This window comes from Motacilla alba, chromosome 3, assembly GCF_015832195.1.
Source record: "Motacilla alba alba isolate MOTALB_02 chromosome 3, Motacilla_alba_V1.0_pri, whole genome shotgun sequence".
NCBI classification, from domain to species: Eukaryota; Metazoa; Chordata; class Aves; order Passeriformes; family Motacillidae; genus Motacilla; species Motacilla alba.
Window position 1 is genome coordinate 1,189,624 of NC_052018.1, and position 20,271 is coordinate 1,209,894.

A 20,271-nucleotide genomic window follows, 5' to 3' on the forward strand; every position below is an offset into this window, starting at 1 on the left:
TCAGGAATTCTGCCAGGACCTGGAAGCCACACAGCCATTCCAGAGGTCTCCAGGATGGGATGGGAAAGGAGCAGAGGAGTTTTCCTTGGTCTGGGGAGGATTCAAGGACACCAAAAGGCCCGGTGGCGTTGGCAGTTCCTGGTTAGTGGAATTGCCAGGAAGTTTGTATTTGGAATGAACAAAAAAATGCAAAGAAATTAATCTTGGGAGCAAGATCCCTTTTCCAGCCACTGCAGCAGCAAACGCTGGGATACCTAACTGATGGAAGAGCCTTTAGAATGCTCAGAATTTGAGGAAAATTGGGAGAAATTGTACAGCCGGTCTGTGCCCTGGGATGGACATGGATGATCCTAATTAATGTGCCCTAATTGGGCAGGGAATCTGGATGTCTTGCACATCACCTTCCTGGTTTTGGGTGGACTGAAACCTCAGCTTTGCTCTCAGCATTCCCAATCCTGGATTTCCACAACAGCTCTGATGCCGCAGGAATTTCCCTGGCAGGCTCTGGAAGGTATTTCTTCTCCATAAGAATAAATAAATAAATTCCAAGGTTTGGTTCTAATAAATAAATTCCAAGGTTTGGATCTCTGGAATACCAGAGATCAACCCATGAAGGGACACAGGGAATGCAGGAGCTCTGTGGAGCCAGAAAAACAGAGTGGGGGTCTGCAGAAGAGAATTCCTGTCGGGAATCTCGCAACAAGGACCTTAAACCCATCCCAAGGATGGGTTGCTTGCTTCCAAAGCCCCCCAGAAAGGATGAGGACCAGGATATCGGGGTCACTTACGGAGAGCTTGATGATCTTGTCGAACATGACGTCGGGGGGGACGTGGAAATCGAAGACGAAATACTGGAAGGGAAAAAGGAATCGTGAGAGGTGGGATCCGTCAGGATTGAGAACCCCCCGGAGAAGCTGTGGCTGCCTGGGGGGTGCCCACGGCCCAGCAGGGATGGATCCGTGTGATCCCAACACTCAGCGTGGGACCACATGGATCACCGATCCCCCACAGAGTGTGGGGAGCCATCGGAAGTGCAGATTTCTTGGAAAACCTGGGGAATCATTGATCACAAAATTCCAGAGGGCAAAGGCTTTGTTTCAGCTGTGTGGTTTGAAGTTTCACCTTATTCCAGCAGGAATTTAACCCAAAAAATCACAAATAAGAAAGAAATCACAGGATTGAGAACTCCCCCGATGCCCGAGGGAGCTCCTGCAGCCCATGGATCAGCAGGGATGGATCCATGTGATCCCAACACTCAGCGTGGGACCACATGGATCACCGATCCCCCACTGAGTGTGGGGAGCCATCGGAAGCACAGATTTCTTGGAAAACCTGGGGATCATTCGTCAAAAAATTCCAGAGAGCCAAGGCTTTGTTTCTGCAGTGTGATTTGAGATTTCACCTTATTCCAGCAGGAATTTAACCCCAAAAAAACCCCCACAGATAAGAAGGAATTCACCGGATCGAGGGTGGAGGATCCCAGAAGGATTGGGAACCTTCCAGAGAAGCTGTGGTTGCCTGGGGGTGCCCACGGCCCGGCAGGGATGGATCCATGTGTTCCCAACACCGATCATGGAACCACATGGATAACCAATGGGGGATGCTGGGAGTCAATGGAAGCACAGATTTCTCAGAAAACCTGGGAATCATTGATCACAACATTCCAGAGGGCAAAGGCTTAGTTTCTCTGTTTGGTTTGAGATTTCACCTTATTCTGGCAGGAATTTAACCCAAAAAACCCACAAAGAAATCACGGAATTGAGGGTGGAGTAACCCAGAGGCGCTGGAGCAGCACCGGAGCCAGACCCACCTCATTGTAGTAAGGACAATTGGTGGATTCCTTCATGGACGTGTATTTCTTCTCCTCCCCCACCTCCACGCACACCACGGGGTCCATGTTGAGCCCCACGAGCTGCCGGGCCTCGATGATGGTGATGCTGACCTGGGGAGAGGAATTCCCAAACTTCCACAGCCTGGGAGCAGCTCCAGGCTGCCTTAACCCACCCTCCCACCTCTGACCGAGGGGAATTCCCAGTGCAGTGGGGTCTGCTGGTCCCACTGGGACACAGGTGAGGAGGGGCTGGCAAGGATCCCAGGAATCCCAGTTGTTCCAGCCCCAGGGTGTGGGCTCTCCACCCAATGTGGAAAATCCAATGGATTCAACCAACTTGTGGGATCAGAGAGACCGATCCCATTGGCTTCACTCCTGCTGAATATCCAATGGATTTTACCCAAGCTGTGGGATCAGAGAGACCAATCCCATTGGCTTCACTCCTGCTGGAAAACACAACGGGATCATGGAGTGGTTGGAATTGGGAGGGACCTTAAATCTCAGTCCATTCCACTGCCGGCCAGGGGCAGGGACACATTTTGCTATCCCAGGTTGCTCCAAGAAGAAATTCCACAGAGACAACCTCAAAAAGAGCCTAATTTGGGCTTCAGACACCCCAAAAATTCAGACACCCCAAAATCTGGGCTTAGTTTTGGCCCTCTTGGTTTCACATGCTGGACAACAAACCCAGTCAATTACTTAATCCTGAGTTTATGGCTCCAGCAGTGAAATTCCAGTTCTTGGGATGTCCCGGTTCTAAGTCCAGTGAGTTGAGACCCACCAGGAACTCGGTCCCTGCAATCGGTGTCCCCAAGCCCAGGCTGTGACCCTGAGGGCCACGCCCAGGTGTCACCTACCTGGTAATCCATGGGCCTCCCAGCGCTCGGCTCCATCCTGATGTCGGGCTTGGACCTTGGGAGAGGCAGAAGAAACCCTTGGTCAAACCACAGGTGGAATTCATGGATTCATGGAATGGTTTGGGTTGGAAGGCACCTCAAAGATCATCCAGAGCCTGAAAACACCAACCCAGGTTCTCAAAGTCCTGTCCAACCTGGCCTGGGACACGTCCAGAGATGGGGCAGCCACAGCTTCTCTGGGAATTCCATCCCAATCCCTCTCAGGGAACAATTCCTAATTCGCAATATCCATTCATCCCTGCCCTCTGGCAGTGGGAAGCCATTCCCTGAGTCCTGTCCTTCCATCCCTTGTCCCAAATCCCTCTCACTACAAGAACAGGGTCACCCTCAACGCTCCTTCAACCCTGGGAGGCTCCACAGAACTTTGGTGATCGCTGCTGCAGGCCAGATATTCCAAAAAAAATCCCACTGGCTCCGTGGGACAATGATTTCCAACATTTCCTGTGTCAGGGATCACTCATTTTTGGGATATCCATCCTCACCTCCCGCTGGCACAATCCCAACCCCGGAACTCACCTTTTGTTGGAGACATTGGTGGTGACAGCGGTGACAGAGGCCAGGGAGATGGTGTCTGGCTCCAGGCCTGCTCCGTATCTCATGGCCTTTCTATCCAGGTCTTCTGTTTCCAGAACAGCCGGATCATCTGCGGGAAGGGGACAAAGGAATGGCTCCGGTTTTAATTTCCATCGGTGAATAATTAAAGGCTGGGAGCGAGGGAAACCAATCCATCCCCTCGGCTGGGAGCACAAAAACAATGGGAACCAGGTCGGGTCTAGGACAACCTGCTCGGAAAAGGGGTTATCAAAGAGATGACATGGAATTCCATCCGGGCAGAATTCCTGCAGAGGGTTTTGGGGAGGAAAAACGAGGAATAACGACAACACCCCGAATTTAGGGGGTGAAAGAGCATTTGAGGAAGAGCTGGAGATCTGAGGAGCACTGGAGATGTTGCGAAGACAACCTCTCCCTGGTTTTGAGGAGAGAGGGGTGAAAAAATGGGAGAAATGGGTCATTCCCAAGAGGAAAAACTGCTGCAGATCCCACCGGAAGGTCCCCATGCCTGGGTTTCTATTGGAAGAAGTTGCTGGAATGCTCCTTTCCTGAGGGAAAGGGAGTCCTTGACTCGTCCAGGAGATTAAGACTGAGCCAGAGTCACAGGAGCTGGGAATTGCTGTCTCCAGCTCTGGGATCCTCGGCACGGGATGATCATGGAGCTGCTGGAGTCAATCCAGAGGAGACCATGGAGCTACTCCAGGGCTGGAGCCCCTCTGCCATGGAACCGGGCTGGGAGAGATGGGAATGTCCAACTGGAGAAGGGAAGGATCCATGGAGAGCTCCGAGCCCCTTGCAGGGCCTGAAGGGGCTCCAGGAGAGTTGGAGAGGGACTGGGGACAAGGCATGGAGGGACAGGAAACAGGGAATGGCTTCCCACTGGGAAAGGGGAGACTGGAGTGGGATTTTGGGAAGGAATTCCTGGCTGGGAAGGTGGGGAGGGGCTGGGCTGGAATTCCCAGAGGAACTGTGGCCGCTCCATCCCGGGAAGCGTCCAAGGCCAGGCTGGAGCTGATCTAAGCTGGAGAAGAGTCTGGATGGGAGGGAAGCGCCCACGGAACGTTTGGAATGCCAGCTTGGCCAGCAGGCACCGTGTGAAGGACATCCACCCATCCCTTACCCAGCGGCCAAGGGTCGGAATCACCATCCCAGCCCAGGGACAGCTGAAGGTTCCTGGGAAAGGTGGGATCAGGAGCCTCCTGGCCATGCAGCACTGCTCAGACACCACACAGTGAGCATTCCATGACCATGGATGAATCCAGGCTGTGGAGACCCTTCCATGGGACCAACTGCTCTGCTCCTTTGCATCCTGGATGCTTTCCCACGGTCCTGCTGGAAGCTTTAACCACGGGAGGAACACCCAGGTTCTGCGAAGAGCACCCAGGTTTCCACGCCAGCATCCCAGGCAAAATTCCCTTTTCCTATCCTCAAACCTGGCTGGAAAACAGGGGAAATTTTCCCCAGAACCGCGACCCAAACCGAGGCTCTTCCCTGCCTGTAAACGCGCATTCCCGCTTTCCTTTGCTGTGGAAAACTGATCCTCGGCTCTGAATGGAAACAGCCATGAATTTCCAATCGCTGCCCTCTCCTGCCTTTCCAGAGGTATCCAATTCCAGCCCCACCTCGGTGCAGAGCCCAGGGAACAGGCAGCCCTTCCTCTCCCACCGCTGCAATTCCAGGAATCCACCGTCATTCCGTGACCATACCTTGTTTGCGATGCTCATCCTTGGACGGACGTGTCTTTCCAAGCTTCATGGCTGAAAAAACTCCTTTTCCAGCTCTGGATGAAGAGAGGGAGAATAAAAATCCCCATTAGTTGCTGCATTTTTTGGTGTTTTCTAGGACGTGGGAACAGGAGGAGGTTTTTTTTCCAAAAGGAAAAGAGGAAATGTCAGCTGAAAAACAGAGCAGGAAATATTCCAGAGTCAGAATAGAGAGTGGAATTCACAGCCCTGGAATCTTGGATCCTGTTTTTTATCTGGGAATGCCTCAGCTTGGGATAACTCTGCCTCCCCACGAGCAGAGTCCCGCCTGGGTGTCCTGGTTGTGCTCCTACTCCTCATCTCTCCCGACCAGTTAATGGAATTTCCTTCCAAGACACCGGAAAATGAAACGACTAAAAAGGAAACACCCAAAAATTCAAACACCCCAAAATTCAGGCACCCAAAATTCAGACACCCCAAAAATTCAAACACCCAATAACTCAAAAGCCCCAAAAATTCAAATGCCCCAAAAATTCAAATGCCTAAAAATTAAAACACCCCAAAAATTCAGACACCCCAAAACTCAAACTACCCAAAAATTCAGACACCCCAAAAATTTAGACACCCTGAAAACTCAAACACCCCAAAATTCAAGTACCCTAAAATTCAGACACCACAAATTTCAAACACCCTAAAAATTCAAATTCCCCAAAATTCAGACCCCCCAAAACTCAAGCACTCAAAAATTCAATTACCCCAAAAATTCAGACACCCAAAAAAATCCACGCACCCCAAAATTCAAATACCCCAACATTCTGACAGCTCAAAACTCAAACACCCCAAAATTCAGACACTCAAAAATGCAGACACCCCAAAAATTCAGACACCCATGAAAGGGGAAGGTTTTTAACTGGAGAATTCCCATCACTGGAAGTGGAGGAACCTTTGCAGGTTTGCTGGAGATGTTCTTGGAAGTAACAGGGGACCTCCAGCCAGGATCACACCTCACCTCAGCCTGGCCCTCCAGCCTGGACCTCACCTCCAAACTGGACTTCACCTCCAAGATGAACCTCACCAGCAGCCTGGACCTCACCTCAAAACCTGACCTCACTTCCAAACGGGGACTTCACCTCCAGGCTGGACCTTTCATCACCTCCTGCTTGACCTCACCTCCAAAATGAACACCATTTTCAGCTGGGACCTCACCTCTGGCCAGGACCTCACCTCCAGCCTGGACCCAATCCCTGGCCAAGACCTCACCTCCAGCCTGGATCTAACTCCCAGTCCTAACCTCACCTCCTGCTTGGACCTCATCTCACCTCCAGGATGGGCCTCACCTCCTGCTTGGGCCTCATCTCACCTCCGGGATGGGCCTTTCCCCACCTCATCTCGCTGGAGCTCACCTCCAGCCCAGATCTCATCTCCAAGATGAGCCTTGCCTCCAGGCTGGAGGTCACCTCCTGCCTGGATCTCACCTTCAGCCTTGAGCTCACCTCTGAACTGGACCTTTCCTCACCTCCAGCCAGACCCAGACCTCACGTCCAGGCTGGAGCTTTCCTTGTCCACAGTCTGGACTTCACCTCCAAGATGAACCTTACCTCCAGCTGGGAACTCATCTCACCTCCAGCCTTGACACGTCCTCCAAGCTGGAGCTGATCTCCAAACTAACATCCACTTTCAGCCAGGACCAAGTCCCCTCCAGCCTGGACTTTTCCTCACCTCCAATCTGGACTTCCCCTCACCTCCAACCCAAACCTAATCTCCATCCAAGACCTCACCTCCGGCCAGGACCTCACCTCCGGCCTGAGTCTAACTTCCACCATGACCTCACCTCCAGCCTTGACACTTCCTGCAAGCTGGACCTCACCTCCAAACTGGGATCTACGTCCAGCCAGGACAAGAAGTCCCCTCCAACCTGGATTTTTCCTCACCTCCAACCCAAACCTAATCTCCAGCCTGGACCTCACCTGGCAGCCTGGACCTCAACTCCAAACTGACATCCACTTTCAGCCAGGACCAAAAGTCCCCTTCAACCTGCACTTTTCCTCACTTCCAACCCAAACCTAACCTCCAGCCTGGACCTCACCTGCAACCAGGACCTCACTTCCAGCCAGGAAGACAACTCCTCCAAGCTGGAGCTGATCGCCAAACTAACATCCAGCCAGGACCAAAAGTCCCCTCCAGCCTGGAGCTGATCGCCAAACTAACTTTCAGCCAGGACCAAAAGTCCCCTCCAGCCTGGACTTTTCCTCACCTCCAATCTGGACTTCCCCTCACCTCCAACCCAAACCTAATCTCCATCCAAGACCTCAACTCCAGCCAGGACCTCACCTCCGGCCTGAGTCTAACTTCCACCATGACCTCACCTCCAGCCTTGACACTTCCTGCAAGCTGGACCTCATCTCCAAACTGACATCCACTTCCAGCCAGGACAAGAAGTCCCCTCCAACCTGGATTTTTCCTCACCTCCAACCCAAACCTAATCTCCAGCCTGGACCTCACCTGGCAGCCTGGACCTCAACTCCAAACTGACATCCACTTTCAGCCAGGACCAAAAGTCCCCTTCAACCTGCACTTTTCCTCACTTCCAACCCAAACCTAACCTCCAGCCTGGACCTCACCTGCAACCAGGACCTCACTTCCAGCCAGGAAGACAACTCCTCCAAGCTGGAGCTGATCGCCAAACTAACATCCAGCCAGGACCAAAAGTCCCCTCCAGCCTGGAGCTGATCGCCAAACTAACTTTCAGCCAGGACCAAAAGTCCCCTCCAGCCTGGACTTTTCCTCACCTCCAATCTGGACTTCCCCTCACCTCCAACCCAAACCTAATCTCCATCCAAGACCTCAACTCCAGCCAGGACCTCACCTCCGGCCTGAGTCTAACTTCCACCATGACCTCACCTCCAGCCTTGACACTTCCTGCAAGCTGGACCTCACCTCCAAACTGGGATCTACGTCCAGCCAGGACAAGAAGTCCCCTCCAACCTGGATTTTTCCTCACCTCCAACCCAAACCTAATCTCCAGCCTGGACCTCACCTGGCAGCCTGGACCTCAACTCCAAACTGACATCCACTTTCAGCCAGGACCAAAAGTCCCCTTCAACCTGCACTTTTCCTCACTTCCAACCCAAACCTAACCTCCAGCCTGGACCTCACCTGCAACCAGGACCTCACCTCCAGCCAGGAAGACAACTCCTCCAAGCTGGACCTCACCTCCAAACTGGCATCTACTTCCAGCCAGAACAAAAAGTCACCTCCAACATGGACTTTTCCTCACCTCCAGCCCAAATCTAATCTCCAGCCTGGACCTCACCTGGCAGCCTGGACCTCACCTCCTCCAAGCTGGACCTCACCTCCAAACTTTCAGCCAGAACAAAAGTCACCTTCAACCTGGACTTTTCCTCACCTCCAACCCAAATCTAATCTCCAGTCTGGAACTAACCTGGCTGCCAGGACCTCACCTCCACCTTGGACCTCACCTCCTCCAAGCTGGACCTCATCTCCAAACTGACATCCACTTCCAGCCAGGACAAAAAGTCCCCTTCAACATGGACTTTTCCTCACCTCCAGCCCAAATCTAATCTCCAGCCTGGACCTCACCTCCAGCCAGGAAGACAACTCCTCCAAGCTGGACCTCACCTCCAAACTGGGATCTTTGTCCAGCCAGGACAAAAAGTCCCCTCCAATCTGGACTTTTCCTCACCTCCAACCCAAATCTAATCTCCAGCCTGGACCTCATCTCCAACCAGGACCTCACCTCCAACCAGGAAGACAACTCCTCCAAGCTGGACCTCCCCTCTAAACTGGGATCTTTGTCCAGCCAGGACAAAAAGTCACCTCCTATCTGGACTTTTCCTCACCTCCAACCCAAATCTAATCTCCAGCCTGGACCTCACCTGGCTGCCAGGACCTCACCTCCACCTTGGACCTCACCTCCTCCAAGCTGGACCTCATCTCCAAACTTTCAGCCAGAACAAAATGTCACCTTCAACCTGGACTTTTCCTCACCTCCAACCCAAATCTAATCTCCAGCCTGGACCTCACCTCCAGCCTGGACCTCGCCTGGCTGCCAGGCCAGGGGATCCAGGGGATCCAGAGCTCCTGGATTCTGTAGGATTGGGATGTCTTTCCACAAGAAAACCACAGGGACCCTGAGGGATTTCCCAGTCCTACCTCTGGATGGGGCCAAAGGGTCAAGTTTTACCCTTGAGAATTTTTTCCCAAGCCCAAAAAAACCCTGGAATTATGTCCTGGTTGGAAATCACACCCTGATGTCTCCAGGACACAGAGAGAGCCAGAGCAAGCGGGAAGAAAATTAAGGAGAATGGGAAAATAAGGTATCGGAGGGAGGGGATAAGACTGGGATAAGATCCAAGAACTATTTAAACCTGGGATTAAGCAACACTTCGGGAGCTGTGATTTATTCCCAGGATGCTCCATTTTTTCCATGGATCAGAGGAGAAAAATTAAGGATGAGGATTCCATATCTGTTATCCCACCAGGGAGCACCCAGGGGATGAGACCCTTTGGAGCTGTTTTCAAACTAATTTATTTAATGAGGAAATGTTGGAATCACGGCTCAGGCTCTGGAATTCTGCTCCCAAACCGTTCTCTGCTCTTCCAGCCACACCTCCCGGCTGGCTGGATTACATTCCTTATTTTCCATGAAATTCTCAAAAATGGAGAGCAAAAAAAAAATCCCGCCCATCCCAGAGCTTCCATTTGTTAAATAGATTTGATAAAATTAATCAAATTTTTATCAAATCCGTTTGTTAAATGGATTTGATAAAATCCCTGTCCCGGGAATTCCTGAGGTTCCTTGGGAAGGAAAACAAAAGCGAGGAGCAGCTGGTGATGGACTCTGCATGGAAAAATCCCATCAGGGTCCTCTCCCAGCTGCCAAATCCACGGAGACCAAGGATTCGGATCCCTCAGGTGTTCCTGACTGCAAAATGATGATGGTGGGTTTGGGGTGATGCGTGGAAAAATAACTGGGATTTAAAAACTGGGGGAAAACCACACCTGGGAAAGGGGAAAAGCTTCTGGGACGTCCACGGGATGAGGTGGATTGGAGGGAAAAATACGGAAAATAAAAATATGGAATAAAGGTGCGGGTGGTGTGTCCATGCTCAGGAGGGAATGGAGCCTTGGGAAGGGGAACGGGAAGGGAATAACGGAGTTTGGAGGGTGCTGGGGAGAGGGGGAAAATGGGAAGGAAAAATTGGGGAAGAGGGAAAAAAGGGAAAAAGAAAAGGGGGGGGAGGGTTAAAAGGAAAAAGGGAAAATAAAGAAAATTGGGGAAAGTAACAAAAAAGAAAAAAGGGGAAAAGGGGAAATTAAGAAAAGACAGGAAAAAAAGGCAAGAAGGTAAAATGAGAAAAGAGAAAAGGAAAAAGAAAGAAGGAAAACAGAAAAAATGGAAAGGAAAACAGGGAAGAAAAGAAATGGGGGGAAATGGGGCAGGGAACTGTAAAGGAAAAATGGGGATGGAAAAATGGAGGGGGAAAATGGGGGGAAAATTGGGGTGGGGGAATGAGGGGAGGGGGGAATAGGAAAGAAAAAAATCAGGAAAAAACCCTAGGAGGAATAAGCAAGGGAAAAAAAGAAAAAAAAAAAGGGAAAAAATATAGAGGGAAAATAAAAAGGGGAGAGGCGGAAAACCTGAGGGAAGAACATGAAGAAAGTAGAAAAAAAAAGAAAAGGGAAAAATACTCAGAAAAAATGGGAAAGAAACCCCAGAAGGAAGCAGCAGGGAAAAAAAAACAATGGGAATAAAAATAGAGGAAAGAAAAAACTTTGGGAAAGAAAACTGTTGGGATTAAAAAAAAAATCCGAGGATGAAGCAGGAAAAAAAATTCCAAACAAACAGGAGAAAGCACCAGGAAAAATAAGGGGAAGAAAAACAGAAAAAAAAATGGGAGGGAAAAAGGAATAAGACGGAAAAAGAGACAAAGAAATAAATTCTGAAGCAGCAGATTTTGGTGGATTTTGGCAGCACTCAGCAGGTGCTGGGAAGAAGGGATGGAGCAGGATAAGGATGATGACGGAGCCATCCCAAAAGTTCCGGAGCAGCTTCCCAGTGGCTCATCCCAATCCCCAACCCCTTCCTGATCCCTACCCGTCCCTTTCCCAAGCTGGGCGAGCCCTGCCCATACCCCAAACACCTCCCCCTTCCCATCCCGGCTTCTACCTTCACCCAGCCCTGCAGGAGAAGGTTCTGGAAGATCCAAGGTGGGAATGGTGGAGCCTCTATGGTGGGACATCCATCCCAGTGCCGGAGGGGACGGAGCAGGGATGGGGGATCCCTCCGAGTCTCCTCCGTGGGCACAGCAGGGTTTTTGTGGGATCTTCCCGATGCTCCCACCACACTCCCGACGGCGCCGGTGGGAAGCCGGGGCTGGTGGAGAGCTGACACCATCTCCACATGAATATTCCATGAGGATCCGCGCACCTGCGGAACCTGAGCCGCCGCCACTGCACCGAGAGCCCTCCTGGGCCATCACCCACCCTTCTCCCGCTTTCCTGAAGAACCCAGGCTCTGGAGAAGCCACTTCATCACATCCCACCTGGATTCTGGCAAGTTTGGAGTGGGAAGAACTTCCAGGAAAGTTTAAATCCATGTTAGACACCAGAGATTCCAGCCAGCCTCTTCCCATGGAATTTCTGGGGTCTAATATGGGATTGCCACTTCCACAAACCCTCCTGCTACTGCTCTTGGCTTTGTCCTTTGGGGTTTCGCCCGTGGGGATCTCCAGAATCCACGGGGATTCTGGAGCCACAGCAGGGAGCTGGGAGCAGCCTCTGTCCTGTTGAAAATCCCGTTACTGGTGAATTATCCATGGATACAAGGACATTTCAATCACTGCCCTTCACTGGGAGTGGGAAGAACTTCCAAGGAAGTTTAAATCCATGTTAGACACCAGAGACTCCAGCCAGCCCATTCCCATGGATTTTCTGGGGTCTAATATGGGATTGAGCATGAATCATCTCCACTTCCACAAACCTTCCTGCTGCTCCTCTTGGCTTTTTCCTTTGGGATTTCACCCATGGGGATCTCCAGAATCCACGGGGATTCTGGAGCCACAGCGGGGAGCTGGGAGCAGCCTCTGTCCTGGCCAGCTTCCATTTGAAGATCCCATTACTGGTGAATTATCCATGGACAAGAGGACATTTCAATCACTGCCCTTCACTGGGATTTGGAAGAACTTCCAAGGAAGTTTAAATCCCGGTTGGACACCAGAGATTCCAGCCAGCCTCTTCCCATGGATATCCTGGGGTCTAATATGGGATTGAGCAAGGATCATCTCCACTTCCACAAACCCTCCTGCTGCTTCTCTTGGCTTTGTCCTTTGGGATTTCGCCCATGGGGATCTCCAGAATCCATGGGGATTCTGGAGCCACAGCAGGGAGCTGGGAGCAGCCTCTGTCCTGTTGAAAATCCTGTTACTGGTGAGTTATCCATGGATAAAAGGACATTTTAATCACTGCCCTTCACTGGGAGCTGGGAGCTGGGAATAGCATTCCCATGGCTCATTTCCTTGCAGGAATTCCACCTGTCAGGAATTCTTCCAGGGGACAGATCCCACTGCCGGGTCCATCCTACACCCTTGGGAAGATCCCAACCTTTAATCCCTTTGTGCTTCTTCCCAGAGGAAGGACCAGAGCTGGGAGAGCTCTTCCCGTTTTTCCTGACTCTGCCCTCTCCTTGAGGACATTCTCCTCCTTCTCCACCTCATCCCCACCTCCTGCTTCATCCCATACATTGGGAGGATCCATCCATGGGATGTGCCATGGAATGATCCCTAAACCACAAAACAGGGAATAGGAGCCAGGAGAGACCTCTTGGATGGGGAAGCTCCTGGGGCTGATTCCAGGATCATTCCCTGGAGCTGAGTTTAAATTTGAGCCAGAGGATTGGTTTTTGGGGGAACATCCCAGTCCAGTATCCATGAAAATTGTTGGGAATAAAAGGAAGGCAGGAGCTGAAGAAACTTGGCAGCCTAATGTAGGCAGAAAAGCTGTCAGATCACGGGATTCCTGAGTGGGAAGGGATCCACCGGGATCACAGATCCAACTCCTGCCCAGGACACCCCAGCAATCCCACCCTGTTCCTGTCCCAGCGCTCCTGGAGCTCTGGCAGCCTTGGGAATGTCACCATTCCCCGGGGAGCTGTTCCAGTGCCCAGCCAGCTCTGTGAGAAGAACCTTTTCCTGAAATCCAAAGAAAAGCTGGATCTAAGTGCTGTCTGCACCCAGACTTCTCCTGCCCATGTCCAGCCTGGGAATCTCCCTCCATCCGATCCCTACGGATCCCTCAAGGCCTCTCAGTTCCCTTCAGGCACTGCCAGCCTCCATAGATTTTTCTGGATAAGTATTCCTTGGTTTTTTGGATAAATATTCCCTGAAGGCTCCAAAACCTGAGGCCACACGTCCAAGAGAACCAAGTTTTTCCAGGTGGACAGGTCTGGCTTTAGAAGAAGGGAGAGCACAGCAACTGGATCAGATGGGAAAAGTGGGAATGACGAGGAGGAGGAAGAGCAGGGAGAGAAAACCGACTGGATCTGATGGGAAAAGTGGGAATGAAGAGGAGGAGGAGGAGCAGGAAGAGCAAACCAACCGGATCAGCTGGAAAAGTGGGAACATGGAGGAGGAGGGGGAGCAAACCAACCGGATCATCTGGAAAAGTAGGAACATGGAGGAGGAGAGGAAGCAAACCAACCAGATCAGCTGGAAAAGTGGGAATGAAGAGGAGGAGAAGGAGGAGGAACAGGAAGAGCAATCCAACTGGATCAGCTGGAAAAGTGGGAACATGGAGGAGGAGGAAGAGCAAACCAACCGGATCAGCTGGAAAAGTGGGAACATGGAGGAGGAGGGACAGCGAACCAACCTGATCAGCTGGAAAAGTGGGCATGAAGAGGAGGAGGAAGAGCAGGAAGAGCAAGCCAACTGGATCAGCTGGAAAAGCAGGAACGAAGAGGAGGAAGAGGAGGAGGAACAGGAAGAGCAAACCAACTGGATCAGCTGGAAAAGTGGGAACATGGAGGAGGAGGAGGAAGAGCAAACCAACTGGATCAGCTGGAAAAGTGGGCATGAAGAGGAGGAGGAACAGGAAGAGCAAACCAACCGGATGAGCTGGAAAAGTGGGAACATGGAGGAGGAGGGACAGCGAACCAACCTGATCAGCTGGAAAAGTGGGAATGAAGAGGAGGAGGAAGAGCAGGAAGAGCAAGTCAACTGGATCAGCTGGAAAAGTGGGAATGAAGAGGAGGAGGAGGAGGATCAGGGACAGAGAACAAACCTGATCAGCTGGAAAAGTGGGAACAAAGAGGAGGAGGAGGAACAGGAAGAGCAAACCAACTGGATCAGTTGAAAAAGTGGGAACAAGGAGAAGGAGGGGGAGAAAACCAACCGGATCAGCTGGAAAAGCAGGTATGAAGAGAAGGAGGAGGAGGAGCAGGGGGAGCGAACCAACCAGATCAGCTGGAAAAGTGGGAATGAAGAGGAGGAGGAGGAACAGGAAGAGCAAGCCAACCAGATCAGCTGAAAAAGTGGGCATGAAGAGGAGGAGGAGCAGGGGGAGCAAACCAACTGGATCAGCTGGAAAAGTGGGAACAAAGAGGAGGAGGAGGAGGATCAGGGACAGAGAACAAACCTGATCAGCTGGAAAAGTGGGAATGAAGAGGAGGAGGAGGAGGAAGAACAGGAAGAGCAAACCAACTGGATCAGCTGGAAAAGTGGGAATGAAGAGGAGGAGGAAGAGCAAACCAACTGGATCAGCTGGAAAAGTGGGAACATGGAGGAGGAGGGGGAGCAAACCAACCGGATCATCTGGAAAAGTGGGAATGAAGAGGAGGAGGAGGAGGAACAGGAAGAGCAAACCAACTGGATCAGCTGGAAAAGTGGGAACATGGAGTAGGAGGGACAGGGAACCAACCTGATCAGCTGGAAAAGTGGGCATGAAGAGGAACAGGAAGAGCAAGCCAACTGGATCAGCTGGAAAAGCGGGAAAGAAGAGGAGGAGGAGGAACAGGAAGAGCAAACCAACCAGATCAGCTGAAAAAGTGGGAACAAGGAGGAGGAGGAAGAGCAAACCAACCGGATCAGCTGGAAAAAGTGGGCATGAAGAGGAGGAGGAGCAGGGGGAGCAAACCAACTGGATCAGCTGGAAAAGTGGGAATGAAGAGGAGGAGGAGGAACAGGAAGAGCAAACCAACTGGATCAGCTGGAAAAAGTGGGAACATGGAGGAGGAGGAAGAGCAAACCAACCAGATCAGCTGGAAAAGCGGGCATGAAGAGAAGGAGGAGGAGGAGCAGGGGAAGCAAACCAACCAGATCAGATGGGAAAAGTGGGCGTGAAAAGGAGGAGAAGGAGCAGGGGGAGCAAACCAACCGGATCAGCTGGAAAAGTAGGAATGAAGAGGAGGAGGAGGGGCAGGGAGATCAAACCTACTTTTGCTCCTTGGTCTTCTCCTTGCCTTTGCTGGAGCCGGTGGTGGAATATCGAGGGAATAAAAGGCAAACAAACTTCAGTGCACTGGGGAATCATGGAATGCTTTGGGTGGGAAGGGACCTTAAAAATCCATAATCCCACCCCTGCCATGGCGGGGACACCTTCCACTATCCCAGGGTGCTCCAAACCCCAGTGTCCAGCCTGGCCTTGCACTCCCAGGGATCCGGGGGCAGCCACAGCTTCTCTGGGAATTCCATCCCAGCCCCTCCCCACCCTCAGAGAGAAGAATATCCTATCCAAACTTCCCCTGTCTCAGCTTAAAATTTAGGTGGAACACATCCCTGTGTGGTTTAGGACGCCCCAACTCCCAGCATTGGAGCTGGAAGCGAGGGAAATTCCCTGGATTTGTGTTTGGGGCCGTTAATGCAGGACATGCAGGATTCCTGGATTTCATTCCTGGGTTTGGGAAACTCCTGGGCAGGACACACAGCTTGTCCTTTCTGGAGGTTTTCCCTATCCTAACACATCCATATTCCTCCTCCAGAGAAGCCTGTGCTGCAGGGAATGGGCCGGATCTGGAATTCCTCATTTCCGCCCAGACTCCACATAGGAAACATCGATCCTTCCCTTTTCCCTCCCAGATCCTGCTCTGCTCCCTGGCTTCTGGTTTGCTTCTCTCCCATGTTTCTCTCTGCAGTTTCTGCCTCCCTGTTTTCCTCCCCAGGTCCTTCTTCCCTATTTTCCACCTCTTTTTCCTCCCCAGTCCTGTTCTCTGTTTTCCTCTCAGATCCTGCTGCTCTCAGTTTTTCCTCCCTATTTTCCTCTCTGTTTTCTACCCCAGTCCTGCTTTTCTCTTTTCCTTTCTTTTTTCCTCCCAGTTTTCCTCCTGGGTCCTGCCTCCCTGTTTTTTTGCCCTATTTTTCTTCCCAGTCTTTCTTCCCTATTTGTTTTCCTCCCTGATTTCCTCCCCAGTCCTTCTTCCCTGTTTTCCTCTCGGATCCTCCTTCTCCCCGTTTTCCTCCCTATTTTCCTCTCTGTTTTCCACCCCAGTCCTTTTCTCTCTTTTCCTCCCTGTTTTCCTTCCTGATTTCTTCCTGGGTCTTGCGTCCCTCCCTATTATTCTCCCCATTTCCCCCCCCCCCCAGTCCTTCTTCCCTATTTATTTTCCTCCCCAGCTCCTGTTCCCTGTTTTCCTTCTCTTTTTCCTCCCCGGTTCTGTTACCTGTTTTCCTCTTGGATCCTCCTTCTCTCCATTTCCCTCCTTATTTTCCTCTCTGTTTTCCACCCTGTTTTCCTGTTTCTCTCTTTTCCTCCCTGTTTTCCTTCCTGATTTCCTCCCCGGTCCTTCTTCCCTATTTTCCTCCCTACTTTCCTCTCTGTTTTCTTCCCCAAGTCCTTCTTCCCTGTTTTCTGCCTCCTTTTCCTCCCCAGTCCTGTTCCCTGTTTTCCTCTCTGATCCTGCTTCTCTCCATTTTCCTCCCTATTTCCTTCCTTGGACCTGCCTCCCTTTTTTCCTCTCTGTTTTCCACCCTGGCCCTGCTTCCCTCTTTTCCTCCCTGTTTTCCTCCCTGGCCCTGCTTCCCTCTTTTCCTCCCTGTTTTCCTCCCTGTTTTCCTTTCTGCTTTCCTCCCTGGTCCTGCTTCCCTGGTCCTTCTCCCTCTTTTCCTCCCTGTTTTTCTCCTGGCTCCTGCCTCCCTCCCTGTTTTTTCTCCCCATTTGCCTCCCCAGTTCTTCTTCCCTTTTTATTTTCCTCCATATTTTCCTGCCTGGTCCTTCTTCCCTACTTTCCTCCCTGGGTCCTGCTTCCCTTTTTTCATCCCTGTTTTTCTCCTCAGTCTTTCTTCCCTATTTATTTTCCTTCCTATTTTCCTTCCTGATTTCCTCCCCGGTCCTTCTTCCCTATTTTCCTCCCTACTTTCCTCTCTGTTTTCTTCCCCAAGTCCTTCTTCCCTGCTTTCCACCTCTTTTTCCTCCCCAGTCCTGTTCCCTGCTTTCCTCCTGGATCCTGCTTCTCTCCTATTTTCCTCCCTGGACCTGCCTCCCTTTTTTCCTCTCTGTTTTCCACCCCAGTCATGCTTCCCTTTTTTCCTCCCTATTTTTCTCCCCAGTCCTTCTTCCTTATTTATTTTCCTTCCTACTTTCCTCCCTGGTCCTTCTTCCCTGTTTTCCTCCCAACTTTCCTCCTGTTTTTCTTTCTGTTTTCCTCACAGTTTTCCTCCCAGGTCCTGCTTCCCTGTTTTCCTCCCTATTTTTCTCCCGGGTCCTTCTTCCCTATTTATTTTCATCCCTACTTTTCTCCCTGTTTTCCTCCCTATTTTTCTCCCCAGTCCTTCTCTCCTATTTATTTTCCTCCCTACTTTTTTCCCTGTTTTTCTCCCCGGTCCTTCTTCCTTATTTATTTTCTTCCTTATTTATTTTCCTCTCTACTTTCCTCCCTGTTTCCCTTTCTGTTTTCCTCCCAGGTCCTTCTTCCCTATTTATTTTCATCCCTACTTTTCTCCCTGTTTTCCTCCCCGGTCCTTCTTCCCTATTTATTTTCATCCCTACTTTTCTCCCTGTTTTTCTCCCCGGTCCTTCTTCCTTATTTATTTTCCTCTCTACTTTCCTCCCTGTTTCCCTTTCTGTTTTCCTCCCTGGTCCTTCTTCCCTATTTATTTTCATCCCTACTTTTCTCCCTGTTTTCCTCCCTGTTTTCCTCCCCGGTCCTTCTTCCCTATTTATTTTCATCCCTACTTTTCTCCCTGTTTTCCTCCCTATTTTTCTCCCCGGTCCTTCTTCCTTATTTATTTTCTTCCCTTTTTATTTTCCTCCTTATTTTCCTCCCGAGTCCTGCTTTCCCGTTTTCCTCCCTATTTTTCCCCCCGGTCCTTCTTCCCTATTTATTTTCTTCCCTGTTTTCCTCCCCGCTCCAGCTTCTCTCCCCGTTTCCCTCCCCTCCCTCTCCCTCCCCGGTTAATCGCCCTCGTTGTCCCGCAGCAATTAGGGAGGAGAAAGCAATTAAGCGGCTCGGGAAGTAATTAAGGAGGCTGGAGTTAATTACATCGGCTCCTCCGGCGGGCTGGGGACAAGGGAACAGATTTCAGACCCTGAAATTCCAGCTCCTTGTGCCCGAGCTGCTGGAAAACCATCCAGGAAAAAATTAAATAGTGAAGTGAGGCTGGATTTTGCATTTTGGGAGAATTCCAAAGGAGCTCCAGCATAAAATGGGACACGGGAGGGAAACTGGGAAGAGCAGCACGGGCAGGGATCATCCTGCTCTAATCTCCAATCCAAGAATTCCTGCTTTTCCCCTGTCCCGACTCCTGCTGTGGCAGCAGAGCAGGGAAAGTTGATTCCCTTGCAAGCTGAGCTCCTCCCGGGAGCACCAAACCCCAGCTCGGCATTGGAAAAGCTGCCAGGAGAGGAATTAAATCATTCCAGGCCTTCTCCTGGAGCTCAGGGATCTGATCCAGGTCCTGCTGGACACCCACTGGAGATGGACTGGCTGGGATTCAAGGCAGGGATCACATCCTGCTGATCTCACTGGGTGGGATCCTTCCCTCCTTCCCTTCCCCATCCAAACCACCCTGGGTGGGCAGAGGGGCTGGAATGTTCCCTGGAGTCAGGATGGGATCCATCCCTGGGTGGGAAGAGGGTCTGGGATGTTCCCTGGAGTCAGGATGGGATCCATCCCTGGGTGGGAAGAGGGTCTGGGATGTTCCCTGGAGTCAGGATGGGATCCATCCCTGGGTGGGCAGAGGTTCTGGAATGTTCCCTGGAGTCAGGATGGAATCCATCCCTGGGTGGGAAGAGGGTCTGGGATATCCCATCCCTGGGATCCATCCCTGGGTGGGCAGAGAGGCTGGAATGTCCCATCCCTGGGATCCATCCCTGGGTGGGCAGAGAGGCTGGAATGTCCCATCCCTGGGTAGGAAGAGGGTCTGGAATGTTCCCTGGAGTCAGGATGGGATCCATCCCTAGGTGGGAAGAGGGGCTGGGATGTCCTATCCTTGGGTGGGCAGAGGGTCGGGAATGTTCCATCCCTGGATGGGAAGAGGTTCTGGGATCTCCTATCCCTGAGGATCCATCCTTGGGTGGGCAGAGAGGCTGGAATGCCCCATCCCTGAGTAGGAAGAGGTTCTGGGACGTCCCATCCCTGGGATCCATCCATGGGTGGGCAGAGAGTCTGGGATATCCCATCTCTGCGGATCTATCCCTGGAATGGGAGGAATGTCCCAAAGGTTCTGGGATATTCCCATCCCTGGATGGGCAGAGAGGCTGGAATATTCCCTGGAGTCAGGATGGGATCCATCCCTGGGTAGGAAGAGGAGCTGGAATGTGCCATCCCTGGGATCCATCCCTGGGTGGGAAGAGGGGCTGGAATGCCCCATCCCTGGGTGGGAAGAGGGGCTGGAATGCCCCATTCCTGGGATCCATCCCTCGGTGGGCAGAGGTTCTGGAATGTTCTCTGGATTCAGGAGGGGATCCATCCTGGGGTGGGCAGAGGGTCAGGAATGCCCCATCCCTGGGATCCATACCTGGGTGGGAAGAGGGTCTGGAATGCTCCATCCCTGGGTGGGAAGAGGGTCTGGAATGCTCCATCCCTGGGTGGGAAGAGGGGCTGGAATGCCCCATCCCTGGGATCCATCCCTGGGTGGGAAGAGGTTCTGGAATGTTCTCTGGATTCAGGATGGGATCCATCCTGGGGTGGGCAGAGGGTTGGGAATGTCCCATCCCTGGATGGGCAGAGGGTCGGGAATGCCCCATCCCTGGGATCCATCCCTGGGTGGGCAGAGGGTCGGGAATGTCCCATCCCTGGGTGGGCAGAGGGGCTGGAATG

At 51.7% G+C, this 20,271-nt stretch overlaps 1 protein-coding gene across 1 annotated transcript in view; it reads right to left on the reverse strand.

Annotated features, from left to right (window-relative positions):
• The window catches only part of OTOF (otoferlin), an 89,252-nt gene that overhangs the window by 60,735 nt on the left and 8,246 nt on the right, over positions 1-20,271 (reverse strand). Inside the window, exons 6-11 of the mRNA XM_038132078.1 lie at positions 15,453-15,482; positions 5,007-5,080; positions 3,265-3,391; positions 2,689-2,743; positions 1,811-1,942; positions 789-851 (exon numbers count right to left, since the gene is read on the reverse strand). Of these exons, the coding sequence (XP_037988006.1) occupies positions 789-851; positions 1,811-1,942; positions 2,689-2,743; positions 3,265-3,391; positions 5,007-5,080; positions 15,453-15,482 (481 nt within the window). The remainder of the gene's footprint in view (positions 1-788; positions 852-1,810; positions 1,943-2,688; positions 2,744-3,264; positions 3,392-5,006; positions 5,081-15,452; positions 15,483-20,271) is intronic.